We start from the raw sequence: 23,774 nt of genomic DNA on the forward strand, positions 1-23,774 counted from the left end.
GGACGTGGCTACAGGGACAAGGGGACACAGACTTGGGGACATGGGACACAAGGACAGGGACACATGGGGACACAGCGACACAGACACGGGGACATGGACACAAGGACACAGGGAGATGGCGACAGGGACAGAGACGTGGACACTGGCAATGGGGACACATGGGACATGGCGACAGGGCCATGGACACAGCAGCACAGGGACCTGGGGACACAGGGACACAGAAATGGGGACACGAGGGGTCCTGTGGCCCAGTTAGCAGCAGCCAGGCCGGGTGTGGGGCGCGGGGAGCTGCCCCCGCCTGCCGCGAGGCCTGGGCCGGCTCGGTGAGCAGCTGAGGTGGGGAGGCACCGACACCTTAATTAGGTTTAATTGGTGACTGAGATAGCCCCGTGCTGGGTTTGCCACGGGCACGCTTAGTCAGTCTGTGGGGTAATTATGGGAATAAAAATGATTCCGTGCTTGGCAGAAAGAGCTGGGCCGGTGCCACGGTGCGAGGGGTGGGATGGCAGCCCCGTCCCTGTCCCTGTCCCCATCCCCGTCCCCATCCAGCCCTGCAGGACCGCAGGGGGACGAGAGGCTCCCCCTGGTCCCCTGCACTTCATCGCCTTCATTTTAACACCATTTTCCACGGCCAGGAGGGTCCTGGCCATGGGGAGGTGCCGGCTGCAGGAGCCCTTATCCAAACCCCATATCCGTGTCCCCCCCCCCCCCCCCCCCCCCCCCCCCCCAGCACGCCCTCTCCCGCTCGATACAGTATTTAAAACTTTTAATATAAAGGTAAGTTCATTATTCTCGATCCTGAGAAACATTTCGTCCGTTTACGGAGCTCTTGCTGTAAACAAAGCACCACAGGCACCAAGCCCACGACGCCCTGGAGCAGGCGTCCCGGGCTGCGGGGCCGGGCGAGGGGCCGAGGAGGTGGCTCCGTGCTCCCCGGGGGGCTGGCGGGGTCATCACCCCAATGGGACCCCCCCCATGGCACACCGCTCTCCTTTGGGAGCAAATCCCCCGGGATGGGAATGGCCCCGATGCCAGCAGGCAGCTCCTCGAGGAGATAAGGGGGGTAAGAAATGTCCCTGGGGGGTCACAAATGTCCCTGGGGGGACATCCGAGTCCAACCTCGGCGATGCCACCGCCGCCACTGCCTCCTCCTCTCTGCCCCGGTGCCCGGCCGCGCGCTACTCGTTATTAAAAAAAATTAAAATACAGATATCCCAAAGGAAGAAATAACCCCCCCACGAAGTGCCCCGACACTCCTCCCTGCCCACCCCCCCCGCGTTGCTCCCTTGACACAAGGTAAACTTAAAAAAGAAGATGGCTACGGCAGCTCCCGGCCACGCGAGCGCCCGGTCCCCACGGGCACGTCCCCGGGGGTGCCGGTGACACCGGTGCCGGGTCCCGGAGCTCAGAGGGTGCCGTGGCCGCGGGAGCCCAGGGCGAACCAGCCCATCTTCTCCTGCGCCAGGTCGAGGTCCCGCAGGCGGATGCCGACCTCCCCGAGGAGGATGTTCTCCCAAAAGCCTTCCTCGCTCAGCACGCTCAGCCGCAGCTCCCGCTGCTGCAGGTCCCCCCGGGGGACCCCGTCGTAGACCAGCTGGAGGAGGTTGGGGACACAAAGGAGGGCAGAACCTCAGCCACCGTCCCCGAAAGCCCCCCAAGACCTTATCCCCGTCCCCCGTACCATCTCGTTGTAGGTGGGGTTGCAGGTTTTTCGGGCCACTTTGGTTTTCCTCTTGGTGGTTTTTTGGGGGTCGGGCAGCAGGTAGGTCTTGACGTAGGGGTCGGGGTCATTGCCGTCCTGGAGGGGCTGCTGCCGGGCACAGCACGGGGCACGCCGTGAGCCCGGCCCCGCCAGCAGACCCTGCCCCAGCGTCGCCGGGACGCCGCGCACCTACCAGCCCCCGGATGTGCATCACCATGATGAAGAGCTTGTTGTTCTTGTAGGAGATGGAGAGCTTCACCTCGCCGCCCACCTTCCCCAGGGGACGAGCCCACGTGGCGTCTGGAGAGGAGAAGGGACACGGGAGGGACGTGGGGGGGACACGGGAAGGACACGGGGGGGGTGTATGGTGCACCCCAGCCCACCTACCTGCTGGTTTTGGTGCCGGGCTGGTGCCAGCTGCCTTCTCATCCCTCGGCAGTGGGTGGAAAAAGGTGTAGATGAGGTCGCACTGCGGGGCAAAGAGGGGCCGGTACCGGTGACCACATCCCCCAGCACCCAGGGTGTGCACACAGATGCTTTACGCACCGCATTCGCCCCCTTCCCTCCCAAATTCCTCTCCCCAGCACCCCCATCCCCACCTCCCGGGGTCCCCTCACCTCGGCCACCTCGGGGGCGGCGTGGATGAGGTGCCAGATGTAGCCGTTGAGTTCCTCCTTCCTCCGCTCGGCCACCGCCTCTCCCCGTGACCGGCCGATGACGAACCTGCTGGGGAAGCTGCCGCGCGGCCACGGACCCTCAGCGACCCCGAGGGGGGCATCGGGAGACCCCCTCCCCCGGGTGTAGGGTCTGAGGGGATACCTGGGCAGCAGCGAGGAGGGGAAGAGGAGGCGCAGCTTGTTGTGCAGCTCCTGGAACTCCTCAAAGGTGCGCTGCACGAACACCACCTCGCTCGGGCTCTCCCGCTGCACCTTCACCACGTAGGTCTGCGGGGAGAAGGGGCTGCGAGGCGGGATGGAGACACCGGGACGCCCCGTGCCCACGAGGTTTAGGGGCTCGGGGATGGGGAATTTTTCTCCACCCGTCCCCTCGGGCTGTCCCCACTCACGTAGCCCTTGCTGGGGTTGAAGACCCTCTCGTGGCGGCAGAGGAAGACGTCGCGGATCCGGCCGGCCGTCTTGATGGTGTGGGTGCGGGGGGCGAAGGAGAGCGTGGGGCGGGCGTCGGAGCCCGTGAACTTCATCTGCGCCAGGTTGTGGATGAAGAAGTTGAGCTTGGTGGCCACGCTGCCCAGGCTGGACTCGATCAACCTGCAACGAGGCCGCGGGCAGGATGGAGAGGCTGGGTCACGGAGCCCACGGGGGCCGTGCCTCCTTCCCGGGGGTCTCGCCATCACCCCCCCCCCCCACACACCCCGTCACCCACCCGTGTCCCGTACCTGGTGAAGTAGGTGGTGGCGTCGGCATCGGTGTCCTGCGGCCTCAGGGCATCGTAGACGTACTTGAGGTCCTCCAGGTCGGAGAGCTCGGGGATGCCGCAGGACAGCATCTGGGCAGCGAGGCGGGGGTGAGGGCGGGCGGGGGGACGGGGACGCGGCCCCTCCGAGCCACCCCGTCCCCGTTTTGAGGGGCAGCGAGCAGGCCCCAGGCTCTCACCAGCCCCAGCAGGTTGAGGAAGAGGTGGGTGTGCTTGCGGATCAGGTTGTAAGCCTGGCAGCACAGGTCGACGAAGTCGTGGAAGCGGCTGGAGGGCTTGTCCCCGCCGTTGATGACGTACGCCATGTCCGAGGTGAAGACGAACGGGGCCCGGTCCCTGCACCGGGGGAAAAAGGGGCAGAAAGTGAGCACAGGGGTCACAAGGAGAGGGGCTGCACCCCCAAAACCCGGGCGGACCCCACAGCCGAAGAAGCATCGCGGCCCCAAGTGCGCAATCCCAGCGAGGGGGGGGGGGGGCGCTTCCCGCACCTCTTGATGTTGCCGAACATCTGCGCGTGGCCCAGGAACCTGCCGAAATCGATGTGGAACATGTGGCCGGTGGTCTTGAGCATGATGTTGTCGTTGTGCCGGTCGCAGATCCCCAGCACGTAGGTGGCCACGCAGCAGCCGGCGCAGGAGTAGATGAAGTTCTCCACGGCCTGGAGAGGGGATGGAGAAAGGCACGGTGGCCCCCAGGTGGGTTTTGGTGGCCACCACGCTGGAAAGTGACATGTCTTGTCCCCAAGGAGGGGGACACGAGGAGCGGGGACCCTGCCGGGCTCCTCCTCACCTTCTCGTACTCGTCCTCCTCGGGGTTGTGTTTCTGCAGCCAGTCTGCCAGCGGCCGGTCCTTGAAGGAGCCCGTCACGCCGTGCTCCACCTGGATTTTGCGGAGGGTCTCGGCGTTGGGGATCATCTCCACCATGCCTGGCGGCCGGGACAGCAGGGTGAGACCCGTCCTTCCCCCACATGGGGGGAGGGCACCGAGACCCCAGCCCCATTTTGCCACCACCAACCCCGCTGCCCACATTCCACAGAGTTCCTACAAATGCCTGTAGGAACCAAACACAGTCCTACAGATGGGCTGTAAGATCAAACCCCATGGCTGGTGGCTCACAGCGACCCGCGGTGGTTTCTCCCTGGGGAGCCCCAGGACCCCCCCGTGCCATTTCCAACCCCACAGCGTCACAACCCAGGGACCGACGCCCCCGGGGGGATGCCCCGACACCCCAATACCTCGTCCTCGGCCCGTGGAGAAGCAGCGGAAGATGACCATGCGCATGTCCAGCCCCTCCTGCACCCAGATCTTGTTCATGATGCGGATCATCTGCAGCGTCAGCATGTCCTGCCGCAGGTCGTCGCCGCACTGCGAGCAAGGGGGAGCGTCAGGGGCAGGCTGCCCACGGTTTTGGGGTCGCGGTGCCCCCGCTTCGGCCACCCGACAAAAGGACGAGCTCACCTTGAAGATGACCCGGATATTTTCCCCCAGGGGGTCGACGTTCTGGAAGGAGAGCTTCAGGGGGACGGCGTTGGAGTTGAAATAGGAGCAGTCCTGCCACCGGGGAAGGGAAGCAAAAACCCCATCAGAGCCGGCTGGGCCCTGCTTGGTGACGGCACCCCCGGCACCAGCACTCACCCGGGGCACGATCCCCTTCACCAGCAGGCTGGGGCTGAGCGGCAGCCGGCACGACCCGTTGGCCTTGAAGAACTGCTTCACCTCCTCCAGCCCCTCGCGGAGGATGCCCTGCGGGGGGGACACGAGGGGGCTGAGACCCCGCCGGACCCCGTAAACCCCTCGACCACCCCATAACTCACCTGGCGAGCAGACGGCGCGGCGTCCCGCACTTGCTGGGCCAGCCTGGCCAAGGTGTTGACCAGCAGGCACTGCCGGTCGAATTCCTCCCGCAGCCCCTTCCCGCAGCAGCACAGCAGAGCCGCCAGCAGGTACTGGTAGCGGATGCTGAACTGGGAATCCTTCAGCCCGTCCTTCAGCAGCCTGCCCGCGGCGCAGAAGCAGGGGGTCAGGCTCGCCACGGGTACCCCCCCAGTTGCCCCTGGCCACCCCCCGAACTCACCAGAAGAAGTAGTGGGTGATTTTCAGGTCGCAGATGGCCCGCTTCATCAGGAAGCGCACCAACGGGCTGTCCAGGTAGCACTCGTACTTTAGGGCCTGGATGAGGGGGAGAGGGGATGCTTTTGGGGTACAGCAGGATCAGCGCACGCCCCCTGCTGTGTTCTGGTCGCAGTGTGTGCCCCACGCTGCATCCCCACCCTGGCATGTGTAGTGCAGCGCATCCCCATCCTGGTACACATCCCATACAGCATCCCCCTCCCGGTACACACCCCATACAGTGTCCCCATCTGGGACTCATCCAAAATAGCATCTCTGTCCCAGCAAACATCCCAAACAGCATTCCTGTCCCAGTACATATCCCATACAGCATCCCCATCCTGGTACACATCCCATACAGCGTCCCCATCCCAGTACACATCCCATACAACATCCCCATCTGGGACTCATCCAAAATAGCATCTCCGTCCCAGCAAACATCCCGAACAGCATCCCTGTCCCAGTACATATCCCATACAGCATCCACGTCTGGGACACAACCCAAACAGCATCCCTGTCCCAGCACACACCCCACACAGCATCCCCATCTAGGACTCATCCAAAATAACATCTCTGTCCCAGCAAACATCCCAAACAGCATCCCCCTCCCGGCACACACCTGCACCAGCTGGGGCAGGTAGTCCAGCAGCTCCGTGTCGGAGATGGAGTCGATCCACTGCACGGCCGTCCTCCTCACCTCCTGATCGGGGAACCTGCGGCCAGGGACAGCGTGTCCCCACGGGACCCCGCTCCCCCCACACCAAACTCCCAACCGCGCGCAGCGCCCCGCGCCCGTCTGACGGCGACTCACGTGGCGTGCAGGAGCCCCAGGGCGTCCTGGTGGCTCATGCAGCTCCACTGGCCCAGCAGGGCGTAGATGTCGGGCAGGCAGGCCCACTCCCAGCTGGGCGCGCTGGCCAGCAGCATGGGCAGCGCGCCGGGCGCCGCGTGGCAGTAGTAGCGCTTCTCCCACAGCCGCTTGCGGTCGGCGTCCGTCAACCTGCACGGGGATGGCACGGGGTTGGGGACAGGGTGCCCCGGCACCCCCGGCACGCACGGGGTTGGGGAGACACTGATAAAGCTCTTGGGAGGAGGGGAAGGGGAGCAGGATGCTGCTGGCATCCTCTGTGAGATGGTGATCCAGGAGCGCCCATGCGTGGGGTGAGCGAGCACCCATGGGGTCCCCCCAAGTCACCCTGTTGGGGGTTTTATGAGCAGGATTGGCCCTGCTGCTGGGTCTCGGCGGGGAGGGCACGTCCAGCACCAGTGCTGAGCTCCTGGGAGCTGGGCACAGCTGCCGACACCCGATCCTCCCCGTTTAGAGCCAGCAGGGGCTGGGCAGCTGTCTCCCTGCTGGGGGGACACCGCCGGAGCAGCCACACTCAGCCCCCATCCCCGGCTGCTTTCCTGGCAGGATCAGGCCCCCCAAACGCCCCCCGTGCATGCCAGTGCCGGGGGGAGCTCAGCAAAACCCCCCCACCCTGAGCAGGATGATGCTGAGCCCCCCCCGCTCACCAGTAGAGCGATTTCTTCTGCATGGCCTCCCGCAGCCTGCGCTGATCCTCCTCGCCCAGGCTGCCGAATTCGTACCTGGGGCTGACCTCGGCCGCCAGCGGGCTCGTGAACTTCACGTCGAAGGCAGAGGTGGGGAAATCGATCTGGGATGGAGGTGGGAGGGTGAGCGGGGGCTTGGTTCCCCCCCCAAACCCCCCGGCACTGTGCCACCGGCACCCACCTGCAGGATGACGCTGTCGGGCTGGTTGAAATTAGGGGCGCTCGACCTGGCCCTGGAGTTGTCCTGGGTCGCCGGCCACAAGCCCAAAAGCTTTCGCCCGCAGGTCAGGACCCTGGAGGAGTTAAAAAAAAAAAAAATAAATAAAAATAAGGTGGGGGGGGGGCTGAGGGTGCCGCTTTGGGGAGGTAACGGGGAGCGGCGCTGCACCCTTGGGTGCCCCACGCACTGCCTGAAGTTGAAGAGCGGGGTGGTGACCCAGCCCAACGCCTCGGGGACCCGCCGCTGCTTGTTGGTGTCCGAGGAGCTCCCCGGGGGGGGCACGGGCACGGCGAAGAGCGTGACGCTGAGCAGCGTCTCCCGCGGCAGCCGGTTCACCTGGACGGGGAAGCAGATCCTGCAAGAGAGCAGGCGGAGGCTCAGTGCTGCCAGCGGCCCCCCCCCCACACCTCAAGATGCCAAAAAAGAGCCCCAAACCCCCCCCCACACTGCTGGCAGCGGGGGTGCCACGTGCCCCCGGCGCAGCACCGAGGCCCCGCGTCATGGGCAAGCCCCCCCGGGGTCGGGGCCAGCCGGCTGCTTCTGCGCCCTGGGAAGGTGACCGAGGGATTGGGGGGGTCCCCCCCACACTGACCTCGTCCCGGCTGCTCCCTGGGGGTCCCTGAGGGTCCCCGGGGTTGAGGCTCCTCTCCGGGGCACCAGCTACATCCTGCCCGTGGGGTGGGCAGGAGGCAGGGAGGGGGGCGGCACGGCCCCGCTCGTGTCCTTCGGGGGCACAGGCGCCTTCTAAAATTATCCCCGGCCCGTCCCCCCCCCCTCCTTCCCCGGGACCCGGTGGATGCCAGGGCTCGGCACGGCCTCCCTGCCTGCTGCCGGGGCTATTTTGGGAGCAGATCCCCTTTCTTGGGTGCAAACAAGCGGCGTGGCCGGCGCCGGGGAGGGGTGGGGGGCAGCGTTATTCCTGGGGATGACACAAGAGCTTCCGAAACCCGAAATACAGAGGGCACAGCGAGGAGGAGGAGGAGGAGGAGGAGGAAGAAGCAGCGTGGCTGGGGACCACCCGTGCCCACCCTGCGGCCGGGGGGGGGCTGCCTTACTGCTGGTCCCATATGATGAGGTGGAAGAGGTACTTGTAGACGTGCGCCTTCCTGGTGTGCAGCGGGCTGCACAGCTCCTTGCCGCCGTGCGTGAGGGAGCAGGAGAGGTAGAAATCTTCGTAGCTGCAAGGGGGGCAGAGGGGCCGTGAGCAGGGGGGGGGGGGGAGCCCTGCAGGTTGCTCAGGCTTCACCCCACCCCACGAAGGGGCAAACCCCATAGCAGCGGGGTGAGGAGGAGGAAGGCGATGCCCGGGGGTGCAATGAAGGCTCGGAGCCCTCCCCGCTGCCAGCCGTGCCCCAAGGCAGCCCCTGCACGGCTTTGAGCAGGGGAAGGGGGGCGCAAAGCCAGCAGCCCCCCACCCTCCCGTCCCCATCCCCGTCCCCATATGCCACGGCGCATACCGGCACACGGGGGGCTGCCGGGGAGGGGTTTTTGGGGGGGAAGGGGGGGGCCCTGCCATGTGGCAGGTGCCGAGCGACAATCCGGGGAGGGCTGCGGGGCGCAGGAGGTCAGGGGGATGCCGGCATTTCCCAGGCTACGGGCTTTGTTCGGAGCCAGTCAGCAGGGGGAATGCATTAAGGACGGGACAAAAGCGAGGGGTCCCCGGCGGGGCGGCTGCTGCTGCTGCCGCCGCTGCCTCGCACGCCCTCCCTGTGGTGGGCTCCCGCCGCCCGCCGGGACCCCCGCCGTCCCCCCCCCCCGGCATGGTGGCACCTAACAAAGGAGCCCCCGCGGCCCCGGGGCCATCTGTCACCTCATGGAGCTCTCGGGAGGGATGCTGCAGCCCCGAGGCTTTGCGGGGTTGGGGTGGCAACCCCGTGCGCCCCCCACCCCGTGCGCCCCCAGGCTCGCGGTCCTGCATTTTGGGGAGGTTTGGGGTGGGTTTGCTGTTACGTGGGGTATTTGGGACGTGCTTTTTACAGCGGTTTAGGGGAGGGATGCCCTGCTAAAGGGTCATCGACGCGGCGCCGAGCCCGTGGTGGGTTTCTCTCCTCCCCTACCTGGCAGCCCAGGTGATGGGGATGCGGTGGGTGGCGTAGACGGTGAAGGAGAGCGGGCAGGAGAGCAGGCAGGCCTCCTGCACCACGCCGTGCTCCCGGCTCCCCGGCGTGGCCGTCTGGAAATCGGCGTTGAAGGTGCTGCAGTAGAGCCCCACCAGGTCGAGGATGGCGGCCGTCAGGCTCTCCACGATCCTCTCTGCAGGGGAGGCAGGACAGGGCTGACGCGGGGCTGCCCCGCACCCTTGGGGTCCCCCGGGGATGTTGGGGGGTCCCCGGGCACGTCCCCTCCTCTGGGGCACAGGGGGGGATTTGAGGCTTCCCGATTTGTTGGGTTCATGGGGAGGAACAACGGGCACGGCCTCAAAAGCCTCGTTTCTTAAAAAAAAAAAATGGTCTCAAACGCATTTTTTTTTTTGGCCGTAACACTCGCGGAGGAGGAGGAGGGGTTTGGGGATGAAAAGCACCGGGAACCCCAGCCCAGAAGGGGAGGAGGAGAATTGAAATACCTCGATTTTCCCTCTTGGCCAGGACATTTGGATCCTGTTGAGGAAAAAAAAAAAAAAAAAGAAAAGAAAGAAAGAAAGAAAGAAAGAAAGAAAGGAAGGAAGGAACCACGAGGGCAATGGCAGGAGGAGCCCCGCGCGTGGCCGCGGCTGGGAGCAGCTCCGTGGGCCCGGCTGCTGCCACGGGCAGGGCAAGCAGCTGCCTGCGCCCAGCTATTGAGGAATTTTCCACGTGGTGCAGCGGGAAGGAAGGGAGGATGGTTTGGATGTGTTGTTTTTTTTCTTATTTTTCCCCTCCCTTTGCGCCCCCCCTGCCCTTACCTTCTGGATTTTGGGCTGCATGCGGGAAGGGCAGGGGGGCATCTGGTTGAGGGCGGCGGTGATCTCCTGGGACTCGACGGCAGCCAGGGCGTTGCAGATGGCCATGACCGACTGGATCACTCGCTCTGCCTTCAGAGGGAAGTCTCCCTGCGGGCAGGGGGAGGCTGAGCAGAGCCCCGGGCTCAGAGCCATGGCAAAGCTATGCCCTCGGGGAGCCGGCAGCAAGCGGGGCAGGGGATGGGGAGCGGCGTCTGCACCCTCTTGTGCCCCAAGAAACCACCAAGGAGAGGAATAAATGCTGTCCTGAGCCTTCACGGCAGCTCCCCAGCCCACCACGCAGCTGCCACGTGAAGGTTTTCCCTCCTTTCCCCTCCTCTGATGCAGACTTGGAGCCCCATCGTGATCACAAAAAAGTCTGCAGCAAATGTCTGCTGCGCTCCCCGGGAATATGGGAGCCCTTTTTTTTTTAGGGTGATGCTGTCCCCTCGGGTATAGGCAGCCCCTTGGGGTGAGGGAACGGGACGGGACAAGGTGGATCTGTGCAGGAACACGTGGAGATGCTCGGAGGAATGGAGAGGTCGGGGCTCCCCGGGGAGGAGAGGCTGCTTGGAGCCTCCAGCAGGAAAATCCGGCACCGTGGGCACGCGCCGGAGCCAGGCTGTGCCAAAACCAGCCTCCTTCCAGGGAGGGGACGGGAAGGGCTGGGCTGTCCCGGTGCCACCCGGCGCTCCCCCAAGGCCCAGCAGCCCCCTAAAGGCTCACCTCGGCCGCCAGGAAAGCATCCACCTCGTTGTGGAAGGTGTCGAAGAGGAGACTCAGCGCCTGCCTGCGGATGCGGAGAGCGGAGCTCAGCCCCAACGGGGAGGGCGCCCGGCACAGGGGGCTGCGCTCGCCCCGCGCCCCCTTTACCTGCTGATGGTCTGCTTGATGGGCCTCTCCTGCAGGTGGATGTAGTGGTTGAGGGTGGAGGGGCTCTGGTCGTCGTTGGCCTGCAGGAGGAGAGAGGTGGAGGTGGGTGCCGCCCCTGCAAACCCTCCTGCCCCTCTCCCCGCCGTGGGTCCCCTCTAAGCGGCTGGATACGGGGCTGGGGGCTCAAGCCCTGGAGCTTACACCCAGCTGAGAGCTGGCTTTGCCAAACCCTAAGCATCTCCCAGCCAAAGCATCTCCCCAGGGCAGGGTCCTGGGGCAGGTGGGGAGGGCGATCCCCCCGCGGGCACCCACCGTGCGGGCCAGGTCGCTGCGCACAGCCTTCCTCCTCATCAGCTGCAGGCGGATGTCGATGTCAAATTTCCTGCAGTGCTGGATGTACTCGTGGCTCCCCAGCGCGTGCTTGCTGCAGGGGCACAGACAACGGGCTCAGCACGAGGCCCCTCTCCACCAGGACCAGGCTGGGGGCAAAAATCCCCCTCCCCAAATCAGCCCCCTGCTAAATCCCTGCGGCCAGGCCCAGTGCTGGCTGGGGTTTGGCTGTGCTTTTGCCTGCAAAACATTTCGCTGGGATGCTCGTGCTTGAAAAGCCCAAAGAATACATTTTTGGTTTTCCTCCTTCCCCTGCATCCTTCACAAAAGGCCCTGCTGGTGCAAAAAGGAGCGGGCACGGAGGAGCCCGGCAGCAGCAGGGGGAAAACCCGGCACCGGGGGGCTTCTGCAGCAGGGGAAAGCCCCCGACCAGAGCCTGCGGGGCTCACCACACTGCCCCAATTTCCTTGCCAGCTTGGGAAGAGAACGAGCCAATTCAGCCGGGCACGGTGCCGCGGTGAGGGCGGCCCATCTGCAGGCTCAATGGCAGGATGCAGGGGGGGCCGCCAGGGGCACCCCCAGGGCTGCTGGGGACGGGGATGTGGAGCCGGATGGGTGCGTGGCTGCTGGAGATGGGTCCTGCCCTGCTGCGTGCAGGAAGCCTGGCCCTTGGGCAGCACCGGGCCCTTATTGCCATGGGGCTGGTGTCCTGCGCACCCCGCCTCGGGCTGCAAATGTCCCCTGGGGTGCCCTGCTCTGTCCCCTGGGGTGCTCTGCTTCATCCCCTGGGGTGCCCTGCCCCGTCCAGCCTTCCCCCTGCACCTCGCACGTGCCAAGTGGTGGAAAGCAGCGGCAGCTCGGGCTGGTTTGGAGAGCTCGAGCGCCCGAGCGGCTCGGCACGGAGGCTTTTGGCACTTCCAGCACCTCCTCCGCTGGGGAGAGAAAAGACGGGCGACAAAAGGGCTTTATTTCCCAGGGCTTTCTCAAAGGTCCTTTGAGGGCCCCGGGAGATACGGGAGCTGCTCGCTGGGGACAGGCTGTCCCTCTCCCAAATGGAGAAGTTAGGCAAAACCGAGGGGATTTGCCCCAAATCGCGCGGGAATCCTGCACAGAACCCAGGACGGGCGTGCAGCCCTGACTGGCGGCCTGAGCCAGCCTCCATCCTCGAAAGCCCTGGCTCCCTCTCCAAAAATTGATGCCGAGGAGCTGCACCACAACGCGGCTCTGGGCTGGGGCCGGTCCCGTTTTTCCAGCGGGGGCTGTTTCTCGTTAAGGCTCGTTCCGGCAAACATCTTTTTGCTGACACCGGCAGCGTTTGCAGGAGGAAAGCAAGCAACGAGTGAAGCCCAGAGGGTACCCAGGGGACGGGGGGGGCTCCCTGCAGGCCCCCCAGCAGAGGGACAGATGGATGGAACTGCTGCTGTGCCCGGGGCTGGGGGAGCAGCCCCGCTGCGCCCATGCACGCACGTCCTGGGCTCAGCCCCGGGGCTGTGCAGGCTCATCCCGCGCCGAGCAATTCCCAGTTGCTCCCTTAGGGCCTGAAACTGGAGCTAGTGGCAAAGCTCCCACGATTTCGAGCAGCAGGGCCAGGCCGTGGGGCCGCTCTCCAGGCAGGGCTGGCGGCGGGGAGGTGCCGGGAGGGACGGCGTGCGCCCCTGCGTGCGTGGCTGCCGCTGCCTCCACGCGGCGCCTCGCTCGGGACGGAGCTTTTCCCCGGCCAGCAGAGCCAAAATCACAGCCTTGGTGGGAGCAGCAAGCCCCCAAGCAAGGGCTCTGCACGGATTTAAGGAAGGGAAACCTGTCCCCTTTCTCCCCGCTTTGCAGATCGGGACGTTTCTGAGGCTCTGAACCATCCCCGGTCCCCGCTGCCCCCCCTTGGAAATGGCTTTTTCCAGCTCCCGCAATTTAAAAAACAGCCCCGGGGGAAGCTGGGCTGCTGCCGGAGCTCGGTGACACGGCCGTTATTAATGCTCTCCCAAAGAGCTTTTTTGGCAGCTCCCGGGAGGGAAGGATGCTCCCAGCACGCTGCTTTTGGCGAGATCCCCGCGGGGGCTGGGGAGGCGGGGAGGGCCCTGGGCTCCCCATCGCATCCATCATGTCTGCGCGTGAGCGGCGCCATCCCTGCGTCCCCCCCACACCCCCCCGGCACTCACTTTTGCAAGAATTCCTCCAAGCCGCAGAGCTTGAGCACGAAATCCTCGACGTCGACGGCGTGCAGCTCATCGTGCGTGTAGCACAGCGTCTGGTAGATCAGCAGGTCCACGGTGGACGAGCCTGCGGCGACAGCGAGCGGCGGTGAGCCCCACGTGCAACGGGAGAACTCCCCAAAAATCCCTCCCCCAGGCATCGCTCGGGGCCGATCCTGCCTCGCAGCCCCCCTGAGGGACACTCACAGTCGCAGGTGAAGGTGAGGGGCTCCCGCAGGCTGTCGCACACCACCGTCACCTTCAGGCTGACGCCGTGCCCCAGGTGCTCGGGGCTGAGGCTGACGGAGCTCCACACGAAGCCGCTCAGGGAATAATCCTGGGTGCTGGGGCCGGACCGCAGCCTGCGGGCAGGGGCAGGATGAGAGCTGCTGCCCGCTTTTGTGTCCTCCCCCCTCCAAACGCCTCCGCCCGGGGGCATTTCGCCGCCTGCCCTCGCCGGGGCGCGGAGCCCGACGCCCCCCATGTAGGGGTTTGGGGGCGCACCGAGGGGCGCAGGGACGGCTCGGGCACGGTGGTACTCACACGTCCAGCATGTGGCAGAAAGCAGCCACCTCCTCATCCCGCTCCTCCGACACCTCGAAGAGCTCGTAGCCGTTGGCTAAGGAGTGTGGCCGGGGGGCAACCTGCGGGGGGCAACCGTCGGTGGCACCCCGGGGGCTCCCCGCGTTCCCCCTGCACCCCGCCTCGCTCCTCCGTGACCGAGCAGGGGATCATTGCCTCGTGATCGTTGCATCTGAGGATGCTGAGGGATGGAGGGAGCGTCCCCAAGCCCCCAGGGTGCCGCGGCAGAGCCCTGCCCGCGCCTGGTGCCAGGCTCCCCCCCGCGCACACGGGGGTCCCCGAGCCTCCGCGGCTCCTCTGCGGCGAACAATGGCCCCACTGTCAGGGCAATTAACCCAGCCAGCAGCCAACGGGAGAGAGAGAAAGGCAGAGACCACGGCAGCCACTAAAGACAATTTTAATGCCCTTTTATAATTGGGTTCTGGCAGCGAGAAAGCCGAGGGCGCCTCACACCGCCCCCGCCAGCGGTGCCCGGCTGCGGCGCTCGCCCACCGAGGGAGGAGGGGGACCAGGAGGGGCTGCGAGAGCAGGACACGAGCCCGCTGCAGCCCCCCTGAAACCCCAAATATTCATGTGCTGGGCTGCTGGGGGCGCGGAGGGGCTGGGAGCAAGGCGAGGAGGTTGGACACGGCAAAGCCACAGGGCGCGAGAGCCAGCGGGCACCCACAGCTCCCTCTGCACCCCGCCTTCACCGCCCCACTTCCAGCTCCCCCCAGCGCTTTGCCTCCATCCCTCCCGCCCTCAAAAGCGGGGAGTAAAATCCTCTTACCGGGTCGACGGAGATCCTACGGTTTTTGTTGGGGGCCAGATTCTTCCTGTTGCCGAAGCGGGAGACGTAGGTGCGCGGGGGCACCTGGGGGGGCATGGTCTTGCTCCTTGCCACCGGCTTGCCGCTCGACTCCTTCTCGAAGATGCTCCTGCCTTCCTTCCAGCCCCGGGAGGCTTCCCGCAGCACCTGCGACTCGTAGGTGGACTTCAGGTTGAGGCAGGTGATGGCGTCGTTGATGCCCTCGTAGTCGGCGAGGCCGTAGGGGTCCTCCTCGGAGATGCGCCGGGCGAGCAGCTTGCCGTGCGCCCGCTCCTGCGAGAACATGTTGATGTCCCTGGGCTGGGGGGCTTTGGAGGACGGCGGGGACCCCTTCCCCGGGCGCCGGCTGCCCTCGGGGGGGCTCCAGATGGAGTGCCGGGGGGGCAGCGGGGGCGGCGAGAGCTTTTTGGGGGAACCTTCCCCGCCGTCGGGGGGCGAGGTGCCGTTGAGGGGCTCCCCGAGGAAGTCCCCCCCGGAGCCGTCGAAGATGTACAGGTAGTCCCCGGCCAGCGGAGCCTTCAGCCAGGGCTGGCTATCCGGCCGGGGGGGCGGCCCGGGAGGGGGCCTGGGGGTCGGGGACCCCTCCTGCACCGTCGGGGGGTTGTAGCTGAGCGTGGGGTCGGAGCCGGAGAGGCCCCGTGCCGCTTTGATGCCGGCGCAGCCGTTGGGTTCGGCGGGGTCGTCCCAGGAGATGAGGGGCCGCTCGCCCCGCTGCTTGGCGCGGCTCTCCTCCTTGTCCTTGTCCTTGTCCTGCCGCAGGCGCGACAGCGCGTCGTACTCCATCTGCAGGGCCTCGGCCAGCGCCAGCTCCTTGCGGCTGATGCCCACCGACTCGAGGGATTTCCAGTGCTCCCCATCGCCACGCGTGGCGGACATCTCCGCGCGCCGCCACCGACCCTCTTCTTCCTCCCGCGCTCACAGGGCTTCAGGAGAAGGGCATGCTGCACCGCCGGCCACCTGGGTGGAGGGGAATGGAGAGGGTTAACGGCTCTGCGAGCTCGTCAAGGGCTGGCCCTAACGAGCCTCGCCCTGGGCGTGCACCCAGGGGTCATTTGGGAGCCCCGCTTTGCTTCGCTTCGCTTGGGAGGGTTGGGGCCGGCAGCGCCCTGAGGTCCAGCCCTTCCTCTCCGCGATGAAATGAAGGAAACTGTTCCCCAGCCCCGGGAGCGATGGTTTAAAGAAAGATTTTGCAGCCTCCGGGCAGGCTCTCGGGGCTGCTCGGCCCCCAGCAGCAGCTGCTGGGGCTATTGCTGGATTTCCCTGAGGACAAAATAAGACACCGAGGGAGGGCGGCGGGGCCAGCGCCGGCATCTGGGGCTGACTTAACCCGCAACCCCAGTGCCCCGTGTTGGCTTCGTGGGGCCCGGCAAGCTGCTGTCGTGTGCCTCGGGCAGGGTTTTGAGCCCCCCTGGTGGTCCTGGGGGCTTTGGTGCGAGGAGAAAAGCAGGGCCCCCGCCGGCAGCGCTCGGCCATCAGAAAGGAAAAGTGGAGGGAGAAAAGCAAGGGAGGAAGGAAGGGCGTCTGCGGCCCCTCCTGCCTCGCCTCCCCCGGGGGAGAGGATATCGGGGGAGAGGATTTTCGCTTTGCATCAGCGCAGGCAGCGAGGCGGAACCCCCCAGCCTGCCCCCAGGGGGTTACCCAGCCCCAAGGCCCCCCCCAAGCTGCTCCCTGCTCACCCCAAAGCCCGCACGGGGCCCTGGACAGCCCGGAGCAACCACTGCCCACCAGCTCCCACCAGCCCAGGATGCTTCAGAGAATAAAAATCCAAGCTGAAACCCTCCCCGAGGGACCCGACAGGTCCCTCCGAGCCCCTCTCCAAGCCCCCTCTGCCCCACGGAGGGGCTCGGAGCCGGCTGCTGTCCCCCAGCAGGGATGCTGCGAGCCCCCGGCCTCACTCAGCCTCCAAACCCGGCGATTTTGCAGAACTGAGCCGCAAGCAGCGAGGAGGAAAAGCTTGACTCGAAACCACCTTCCTGGCCCCTGACCAAGGCACACAAACCGCGGTGACCGCGGAGCCGCCGCTCCCTCCCCGCCGTCCGCGCGCCCGGGACCGCTGCTGGGGCTCGCTCAGCGCCGCCAGGCCGGCCCGGAGCTCTCCAAGGAAGGCAATTTCCCCTCCTCTTCCCTTCCTAGCAAAATAAATAGCCAAGTGGATGTTAAACAGAAAAGTGGAGCGAGCCCAAAGCCTCCGGAGACGCTCGGCACTTGACGTCTCTGGAGCTGAGAGGCGGCTGAGGGTTTTCTCGCTCCGGCCAGGGCGCACGAGCCTCCGCGAGGGGAGGATGTGGGGTGCGAGCTGCGAGCCAGAACCCTCCTCACCCCGACCCCACGCACCCTGCAAGGCTGGGGACACCCTGGTGCCCTGCTTCGAGGTGCAACCACCTCCAGCACCCAGCAGAGCACCCCCGTGGATTGCACCCACGGCAGCCCCGGAGACCCAAAGGGACCCCCCCGAGCTACGCGGCCCCGAACCTGATGGCTGCTGCTCAGCCCAGCCCTGGCTTTGCCTGCTGCAGGCACGCTTTCTCCCCAAAATTGCAGTTCTGAAGGAAAGGGCTCGACCCTGTGCGCAGGTGTCGGTGCCACCGTGCAGGCAAAGGAGGGGGGTGTTGCTGGCAGCCACGGGCTTTTCCCGGAAAAACAGAAATCCCAAAAGCTGGCAATCCCTGGCTGCTGGCAGCCGAACAAAGCAAACGTGCTTTTAACCCAAAAGCAATAAAATAGACCTGAGCTTTTCGTGGCTGACAAAGCTACAAATCCATTCTCGTCTCCAGGAACGGCATCTGCTGGGGTTTGACGCGGAGAAAAGCGGCCCCGAAGCGGCCGGCCCCATCCTGCCCGTATGAAAAACCCCAAAGAGCCGCTGCAGCAGGGCTGAGCCTGGCTCCGCTGTGGGGTTTGGTAAAGGGGCTGGTTGTGTTCCCACCCAACGCCCCCTCGGCCCTCCAGCCTGGTAGGAAAAGGGCACGGGGCTGAGAGCTGCGGGTTCAGGGCAGTGCGGGATCTCCAGGGGCAGGCACCGAATTTGGGAGGTGCAGGCGAGCGGCTCTTTTTTTTTTTTTTTTTTTTTTTTTTTTTCCCCTCTTTAAAACATCCCTGCTGCTCATGCCGGGGCAATCTTCTGACTTTAAATTTCCTGGCACGTGCGCCGGTCACGTCAGCCTCGGGAGAGGCGCTCGGCGTCCCACCTTGCAGGGAAACGCTTCGAGCCCCGGCGCGGCTCCTGCGGCCTCAGCACCGCGCTCGGCGGGGGCAGCCCAGCAGGGAAAAGCCCTTGTCCGCTGCAAACCCGCCCCGGCTTGTGGCTTAACATCGTTTTCTTCCCACTTTCCACCAGCAAAGCCCCAAAAAGGGAGGCTGCAGCCTTGTGGGGAGCCGCACGCGGACACCACATCCCCGGTGCCCCAGCAGGAGCCGCGGAGCTGCCACACGGGCGGCTGCCGGCAGCAAACTGGGGGGGACCCCAAAGCGCAGCAAAGCTCCCCACACTCCTCTCCGGGACAGTCCTCGGGTGCTGAGCACCAAGGAGGAACAAAACCAAGGCGAAATGCAGCCTCGCATTCCCCGTGCAGCGAGGATGCGCCCACCCCGTGCGCCCAGCACCCCGCACACCCTTATAGGATCCCCTCGGGGAGGTGCAGAGGGGTTGGGGGGCAGCTCTCCCACCTGCACACCCAGAGACCCCGCAGGGTTTATTTTTCCATCACCCAAATAACCCCTTCCACCCACGGCCACCCAGCCGGGCAGAGAAATAGGAACAAACCCTCCCGAAACGCCCGGGGTTTTTCCCCCACCACCTCTTCGTTTCTCAGCCGGTTTGTAGGGCACGGCCGGGCAAACCTGCTCAGCTCTGGGGCCGCTGGATGCTCGGGTGCTTTGGGGTGGCTTTTGGGGTGCACGGCCCCCCCCCCCAGGGCTCTCCTTGTCCCCAGAGCCAGCAGCAGCGGGATGGGGAGGGACAAGGCGCAAAGAGCTGAGCATCGGGGTGGGAAGAGGGCGAGGGGGACCTGGGGGGGACTGGGGGTGCAGGGGGCACCCGTGGGGTTTGGGGGGAGCTCGGTGCCCCCATGCAGCCGCCCCCCAGCACCTGCTCGGCGTGGGGAGGGCCAGGGGGAGCCGAGCAGAAAATCGAGCTGCAGGATCCCAGGCACGGGGACGGGAAGCCAGGGCAAAGAAGGGGCGAGCACCGAGCTCTGCCCGTCCCCTTCTCCCTTCCCCCTCGCCGGCAGCTGCGTGGGGAGCAGATCGAGAGCTCTGCAGCATCTGGGAAGACATCAAACAGCTGAGGGCGAGGAAGGAAAGCACCTCCCCGGCGGTGGGAGCCGGGGGAAGGAGGTTCTGCCTATCGGGGGGAGACGATTCCCACCCGTTTATAACCCCGTGGAGGGAGGAGCAGCCCGGAGAAGGATGAAGCCCCCTCGAGGAGGAGGATAAAGCCGGAGGAGGATGCTCGGGGGTGCCTCAGGGACATGGTTCCTGGTGGTGTCCCCAGCCCCATGAATTGGGAATTGGGGTTTTTGGGGCCTTGGCATCGCTCTCCCAGCAGTGCAGTGCCCAAGGGAGGCTCGTTGGGTCGGTCCCCAGGTTGTGCTTTGCTAGGGCCAAAGCTCCGGATTTTCTTCCTGGCTTGGAGCTGGAGCTCCAGGAAGGGCATCTGCTCGTAAAGGTCATTTCAAACCGAAACCAAAACCTCGAGTGTTTCACTCCTGGAGCTCAGCACCACCAAAACACCACACCTCAACCTAAAACCCAGCGAAAGGAGCACTCGGACTTCTCCTCTTGCAGCAAAATCGACGCGATTCCCCCCAAACCGATCCCCGCGGGCGCTTCCAAGCCCCTCCAATTTCTTACCCCAGCAGGGATCGGAACTGCGGGAGCCGCTCCCCTTCCACCAAACCCCAACAAATCCCCAGCAGAGCTTTCGAGGAAGAAGTCGTCCTCCCTCCGAGACGGAGCCAGCCCCTAGCCCACCACCCCAAAGACCCCACACTTCCCCCAGCATCGAGAGTTTTGTTACGGGCACCGAGGCAGCCCCGTGCCACGCACACGGAGCCCAGCAAACGCCTCGCAAGCGCCCAGCGCCGCTGAGCTCCCAACCTGTTCCTCGCAGCTCCTTCCTCCCGAGGCCGCTCGCGCCTCCTATTAATAGGATCCAGCCCTCCCCGAGCCCTCTGGAGGAGGCAGGATGTGAAGCTGTCCCCTGCCAAACGCTCTTCGAGCAGCTTTCGACGCATTTCCACCCTCGGGAGGAAATCCTGCCTGGGGAAGGTGGGTCAGACACGGGACGGGAAAGCCCCCGACGATGTGGGGCAGCCGAAGGAGCCCCCCCAAAGCCCCTCGGGGCACAAGGGGCTGAGCCCAACGCTGGGGACACGCAGCGAGGTGTGAGAGCCATGCAGGGCGCACAGGGGGTGCTGCACCTCACCCAGCACCTGTAGGGCCAGCAGCACAGCGAGGGGGACGCGGGGGCTGCTCGTGGTCGGGCTCCCCGGGGCGCTCGGTTCCTATGCAAATCTCGGCTTCCTGCGCTCAGCACCCGCAATGGGGGTGCCCAGCCCACACGGGGGGGGCTCGCTGCTGTCCAGCACGGCTCAGGATAACCCCACAGAGCCCGGCAGCGTGAAGCACGGCCCCACAATTCTGCCTTTTCTTTGGCCGACCCCGCTGCACCAGGGGGGCCCGGCAAGCGGCGGCTGCTCCTAACCCCAAATCCTGCAGCGGGGTCACTGCCGCCCCCATCCATCCGCCTGTCCCCACTGCCTCGGGGGCTCGCCCCCACCCAGGAGGTGGGCGCACGGAGGACACGCAGCAACTGGGGTGCACCCAACTCCCCCCGGCGCCCCCCAAATCGGGGGCGCACAGGGCACGGCCACCCCAAAACCCAACCCGCGATGGGAAGCGGCTCCTCGTGCGCCTCAGCTCGGCGGATTTGCATCTCGTGGGAGTCGGGCGAGACTGCAGCCAGGCACCAGGAGGGCCGGGCGTGCAGGGCTCCTTCCCGGCACCCCAAAACGCTGGGGGTTGGCCGGGCGGCGGCTGCTGCAGCTTCTCCCACGCCGCCCAAAATCCGCGGGGCGCAGCCGAGCACCGCGCGCACCCTGCAGCAGGAGGGCAGGGCGGCCTCGTGGCTCATCACCCCCCCCTGCCCGGCCCTGCCTGTCTCCTGCCCTCATTTTTTAATTAATTAATTATTATTATTTTTTTATTATTTATAAGGCCGTGCTCCCGAGGCAGCACCGTGCCGGGGCGGTGAGCCCGGGGAGAAACCGAGCACCCCATTTCGGAGCAGATTCCCCTCGCCCCGCTTGCGCTTTTCCTCTCGGTGTGGGAGGAAACGATTGATTTTTTTATTTATTTTTATATATATATTTTCGGTTTGTGCTGGTTTCACCCCGGCCCGGTTCCCGTGAACAACCAAACCACGTTCGTGCCTGGCTTGGCAGCTGCGCTTGAGCCAACGCGGCTCCCCTCGCTCTGGGGTAAAAGCTCACGGATTTGGTTTTTTTTTTTTGGCTAAATGCTTGTGGGAGTGTTTCGGCATCCCGAGGAGCAGCACACCGAGCCCTGGGCGGGATGAGCTGGCCCTTCCTGGCCGCACAAGTGCAGGATTGTCCCCATCAATGTCCCCATCCCTGTCCCCATCAATGTCCCCATCAATGTCCCCGTCCCCATCCCGGTGGGGGCCACTTTGACATCCCGGGCAGCCTGCTGCTGGTCCCCCCCCCCCAACCACTTCTCTCCCTGGCAACTTTGCAACGTGCTGGGGGCCCTTGCACCGCTCTGCACCCCCCCCCTCCCCAAAATCCCCCAAATCTCCCCCCTCCCCGCTCATTTTAAAGCCACGACCCCCCCCGCGCCCCCCACCCCGTTCAGCTGCGACCCCCCCCAAACTGCCAAAATCCCCGCACTGGAAGCTCAGGGGCAGCACCCAGCACCCTGGATGGGGGGGGGGGAAGATGCGTGCACCCCACAGCACCCAGACACCCCCACAGCACAGCGGGGGGGGCGCAAAAAACCTACAAAAAGGGGGCGAAAACCCGGAACGAGCCGCAAATTGCACCCAAGCGGCCTCCTCCCGCGGCCCCCCCCGGGTTTTTCCTGCACCCCCCCGGTGCTCCCCGTTCCCCCCCGGGTCCCTTCGTTACCTGCTCGGAGCCGTGGCGGTGCCGTGGGGGGGGTGAAGGGGGGGGTCCCGGTGGGTTTTTTTTTGGGGGGGGGGGGGTCCCGGTGGTGGTTGCGGGAGGAGGGAGCGCGGCGGCGGCTGCGGACAATGGAGGGGGCGCAGCGCGGAGCGGGGCCATCTCCCGGCCACCCGCAGCATTGCACGGGGCTGTGTCCCCCCCCCCGGGGTGGGGGGGGGAAGAAAAAAATAATTAATTAATAATAAAGAAGGAAAAAAGGCAGCCCCGGCAGCCCCGGCAGCGCGCACGCGGCTGCTGAGGGTTCCCAAGGGGGTGTCGTTGGTGTAGGGGGGGTTGGGAAGGATGCTGCCCCCCCCCACCAAAAAAAAAAATATTAAAAAAATAAATAAATGCAGCCCCCCAGCCCCAGAAGAACACCCGGCTGCTGAGGGTTCCCACGGGGGTGTCACCATGCCAGGGAGTTTGAGAAGGATGCTGCCCCCCCCCCAAAAAATAATAAAATAATAAATCCCCCCCAAAATGCAGCCCCATCAGCCTGTGGGGGTGTCAGGGATGCGGGGAGCTGGGGAAGGATGCTGCCCTCCCCCCCAAAAAATAAAATAAAATAAAATAAAATAAAATAAAATAAAATAAAATAAAATAAAATAAAATAAAATAAAATAAAATAAAATAAAATAAAATAAAATAAAATAAAATAAAATAAAATAAAATAAAATAAAATAAAATAAGGGAGGACGTGGGGCAGCCCCTAATGGGGTGGGGGCTCCTCGCCAAGCTGGGGGGGGGCCGCTCGCCCCACCAGGTTAATTAGCTTTGGGGGGGGCCCAGCACCCCAAGCCCAGGCTGGTTTGGGTGCCGCCAGCACCCATGGGTGGGCTCGAGCGGGCTGGGGAGGGGTGCAAACACCAGGGGGGTGGTAAGGTCATATAGGGCCGGAGGGGGCTGGGATAGCAGAGCCCGGATAGCTCAGTCGGTAGAGCATCAGACTTTTAATCTGAGGGTCCAGGGTTCAAGTCCCTGTTCGGGCGGTATGAGTTTTTATTTTTTTCCTCATTTATTTATTTATTTATTTTAATTATTATTATTTTTTCCCGATTTTTTTCCACCTCTCTTCTTTCTTCCTTTTTTTTTTTTCTTTTTTTTTCCTCTCCCTCTGCCTGCTGTGACCCCCCTCCAAAAGCCTTGATAAGGCCACTGAGTGATGCCGCGTCTCCCCTCCTCAGCATCCCGGCCGAGGCCCTCGGCAGCAAAACCAAAAAATATTGAGAAATAAAAAAGAGAAAAAAAAAGAGAAAAAAAAAGAAAAAAAAAAATAGAAAAAAAAAAGAGAAGAAAAAAAAAAGAGAAAAAAAAAGAGAAAAAAAAAGAGAAAAAAAAAGAGAAAAAAAAAGAATAAAAAAAAAGATAATAAAAAAAAAAGAGAAAAAAAAAGAGAAAAAAAAAAAAGAGAAAAAAAAGAGGAAAAAAAAAGAGAGAAAAAATAAAAAAGAGAGAAAAAATAAAAAAAAAAAGAGAAAAAAAAAAAAAAGAGGAAAAAAAAAAAAAAAAGGGTGAAGGAGGGAGGGAGACAAGGCCAAAAAGCAGCACCGCCCGAACAGGGACTTGAACCCTGGACCCTCAGATTAAAAGTCTGATGCTCTACCGACTGAGCTATCCGGGCTCTGGGCTCCGAAGGCTGGGGCCGCCCTTATCAGCGTGCTGCCCCGCTCGGGGGCTGCACTCAGGGGACCGGGGGGGGCTGCAGGGGGCTGGGGGGGTCCGTGGGGGGCTCGGAGCAGCCGGGGAGGGGCAGGGGACGGCGGCGGGGAGAGGAAGGGAGGGGAGGGGAGGGGAGGGGAGGCCCCGGGCCCCTCATGGCGCCGCGCTGCCCTCAGCACGGTCCTCCACGGCTGGAGGGGGGGGGGGGGTCCACTCTAG

At 64.3% G+C, this 23,774-nt stretch overlaps 1 protein-coding gene and 2 non-coding genes across 3 annotated transcripts; 1 reads left to right on the plus strand and 2 right to left on the minus strand.

Moving 5' to 3' along the window:
* Positions 1-1,284: 1,284 nt before the first annotated feature.
* On the minus strand, positions 1,285-21,923 carry PIK3C2B (phosphatidylinositol-4-phosphate 3-kinase catalytic subunit type 2 beta). The gene is made up of 33 exons (XM_032203043.1): positions 21,861-21,923; positions 14,677-15,672; positions 13,869-13,969; positions 13,533-13,687; positions 13,293-13,413; positions 11,122-11,233; positions 10,810-10,889; positions 10,663-10,726; positions 9,901-10,047; positions 9,583-9,616; positions 9,077-9,272; positions 8,075-8,197; positions 7,207-7,374; positions 6,981-7,092; positions 6,761-6,903; positions 6,057-6,245; positions 5,865-5,958; positions 5,211-5,305; positions 4,951-5,131; positions 4,772-4,879; positions 4,595-4,687; positions 4,372-4,501; positions 3,926-4,062; positions 3,625-3,794; positions 3,316-3,472; positions 3,099-3,208; positions 2,769-2,970; positions 2,522-2,646; positions 2,320-2,437; positions 2,090-2,171; positions 1,896-2,002; positions 1,682-1,810; positions 1,285-1,594 (listed from the first exon to the last, which is right to left on the minus strand). The coding sequence occupies exons 2-33, from the start codon at positions 15,589-15,591 to the stop codon at positions 1,406-1,408; spliced, it is 4,887 nt and encodes a 1,628-aa protein (XP_032058934.1). The 5' UTR covers positions 15,592-15,672; positions 21,861-21,923; the 3' UTR covers positions 1,285-1,405.
* An 889-nt stretch (positions 21,924-22,812) lies between these two features.
* On the plus strand, positions 22,813-22,885 carry TRNAK-UUU. Its single transcript has one exon. It is a non-coding gene; the product is annotated as a tRNA-Lys (tRNA).
* A 559-nt stretch (positions 22,886-23,444) lies between these two features.
* TRNAK-UUU lies at positions 23,445-23,517 on the minus strand. Its single transcript has one exon. It is a non-coding gene; the product is annotated as a tRNA-Lys (tRNA).
* Positions 23,518-23,774: the final 257 nt, after the last annotated feature.

The sequence above is a fragment of the Aythya fuligula genome, chromosome 25, assembly GCF_009819795.1.
Source record: "Aythya fuligula isolate bAytFul2 chromosome 25, bAytFul2.pri, whole genome shotgun sequence".
NCBI lineage: Eukaryota > Metazoa > Chordata > Aves > Anseriformes > Anatidae > Aythya > Aythya fuligula.

What these genes read in the sequence shown, in the direction of transcription:
- PIK3C2B (XM_032203043.1), bottom strand. Translation starts at nt 15,591, where the DNA reads ATGTCCGCCACGCGTGGCGATGGGGAGCACTGGAAATCCCTCGAGTCG. An exon ending in TTGGAGGAATTCTTGCAAAA is followed by an intron (nt 11,234 to 13,292) that starts GTGAGTGCCGGG and finishes GTGCCCCTGCAG; the next exon opens with CAAGCACGCGCTGGGGAGCC. An exon ending in CCGCGCCGTCTGCTCGCCAG is followed by an intron (nt 4,880 to 4,950) that starts GTGAGTTATGGG and finishes TCCCCCCCGCAG; the next exon opens with GGCATCCTCCGCGAGGGGCT.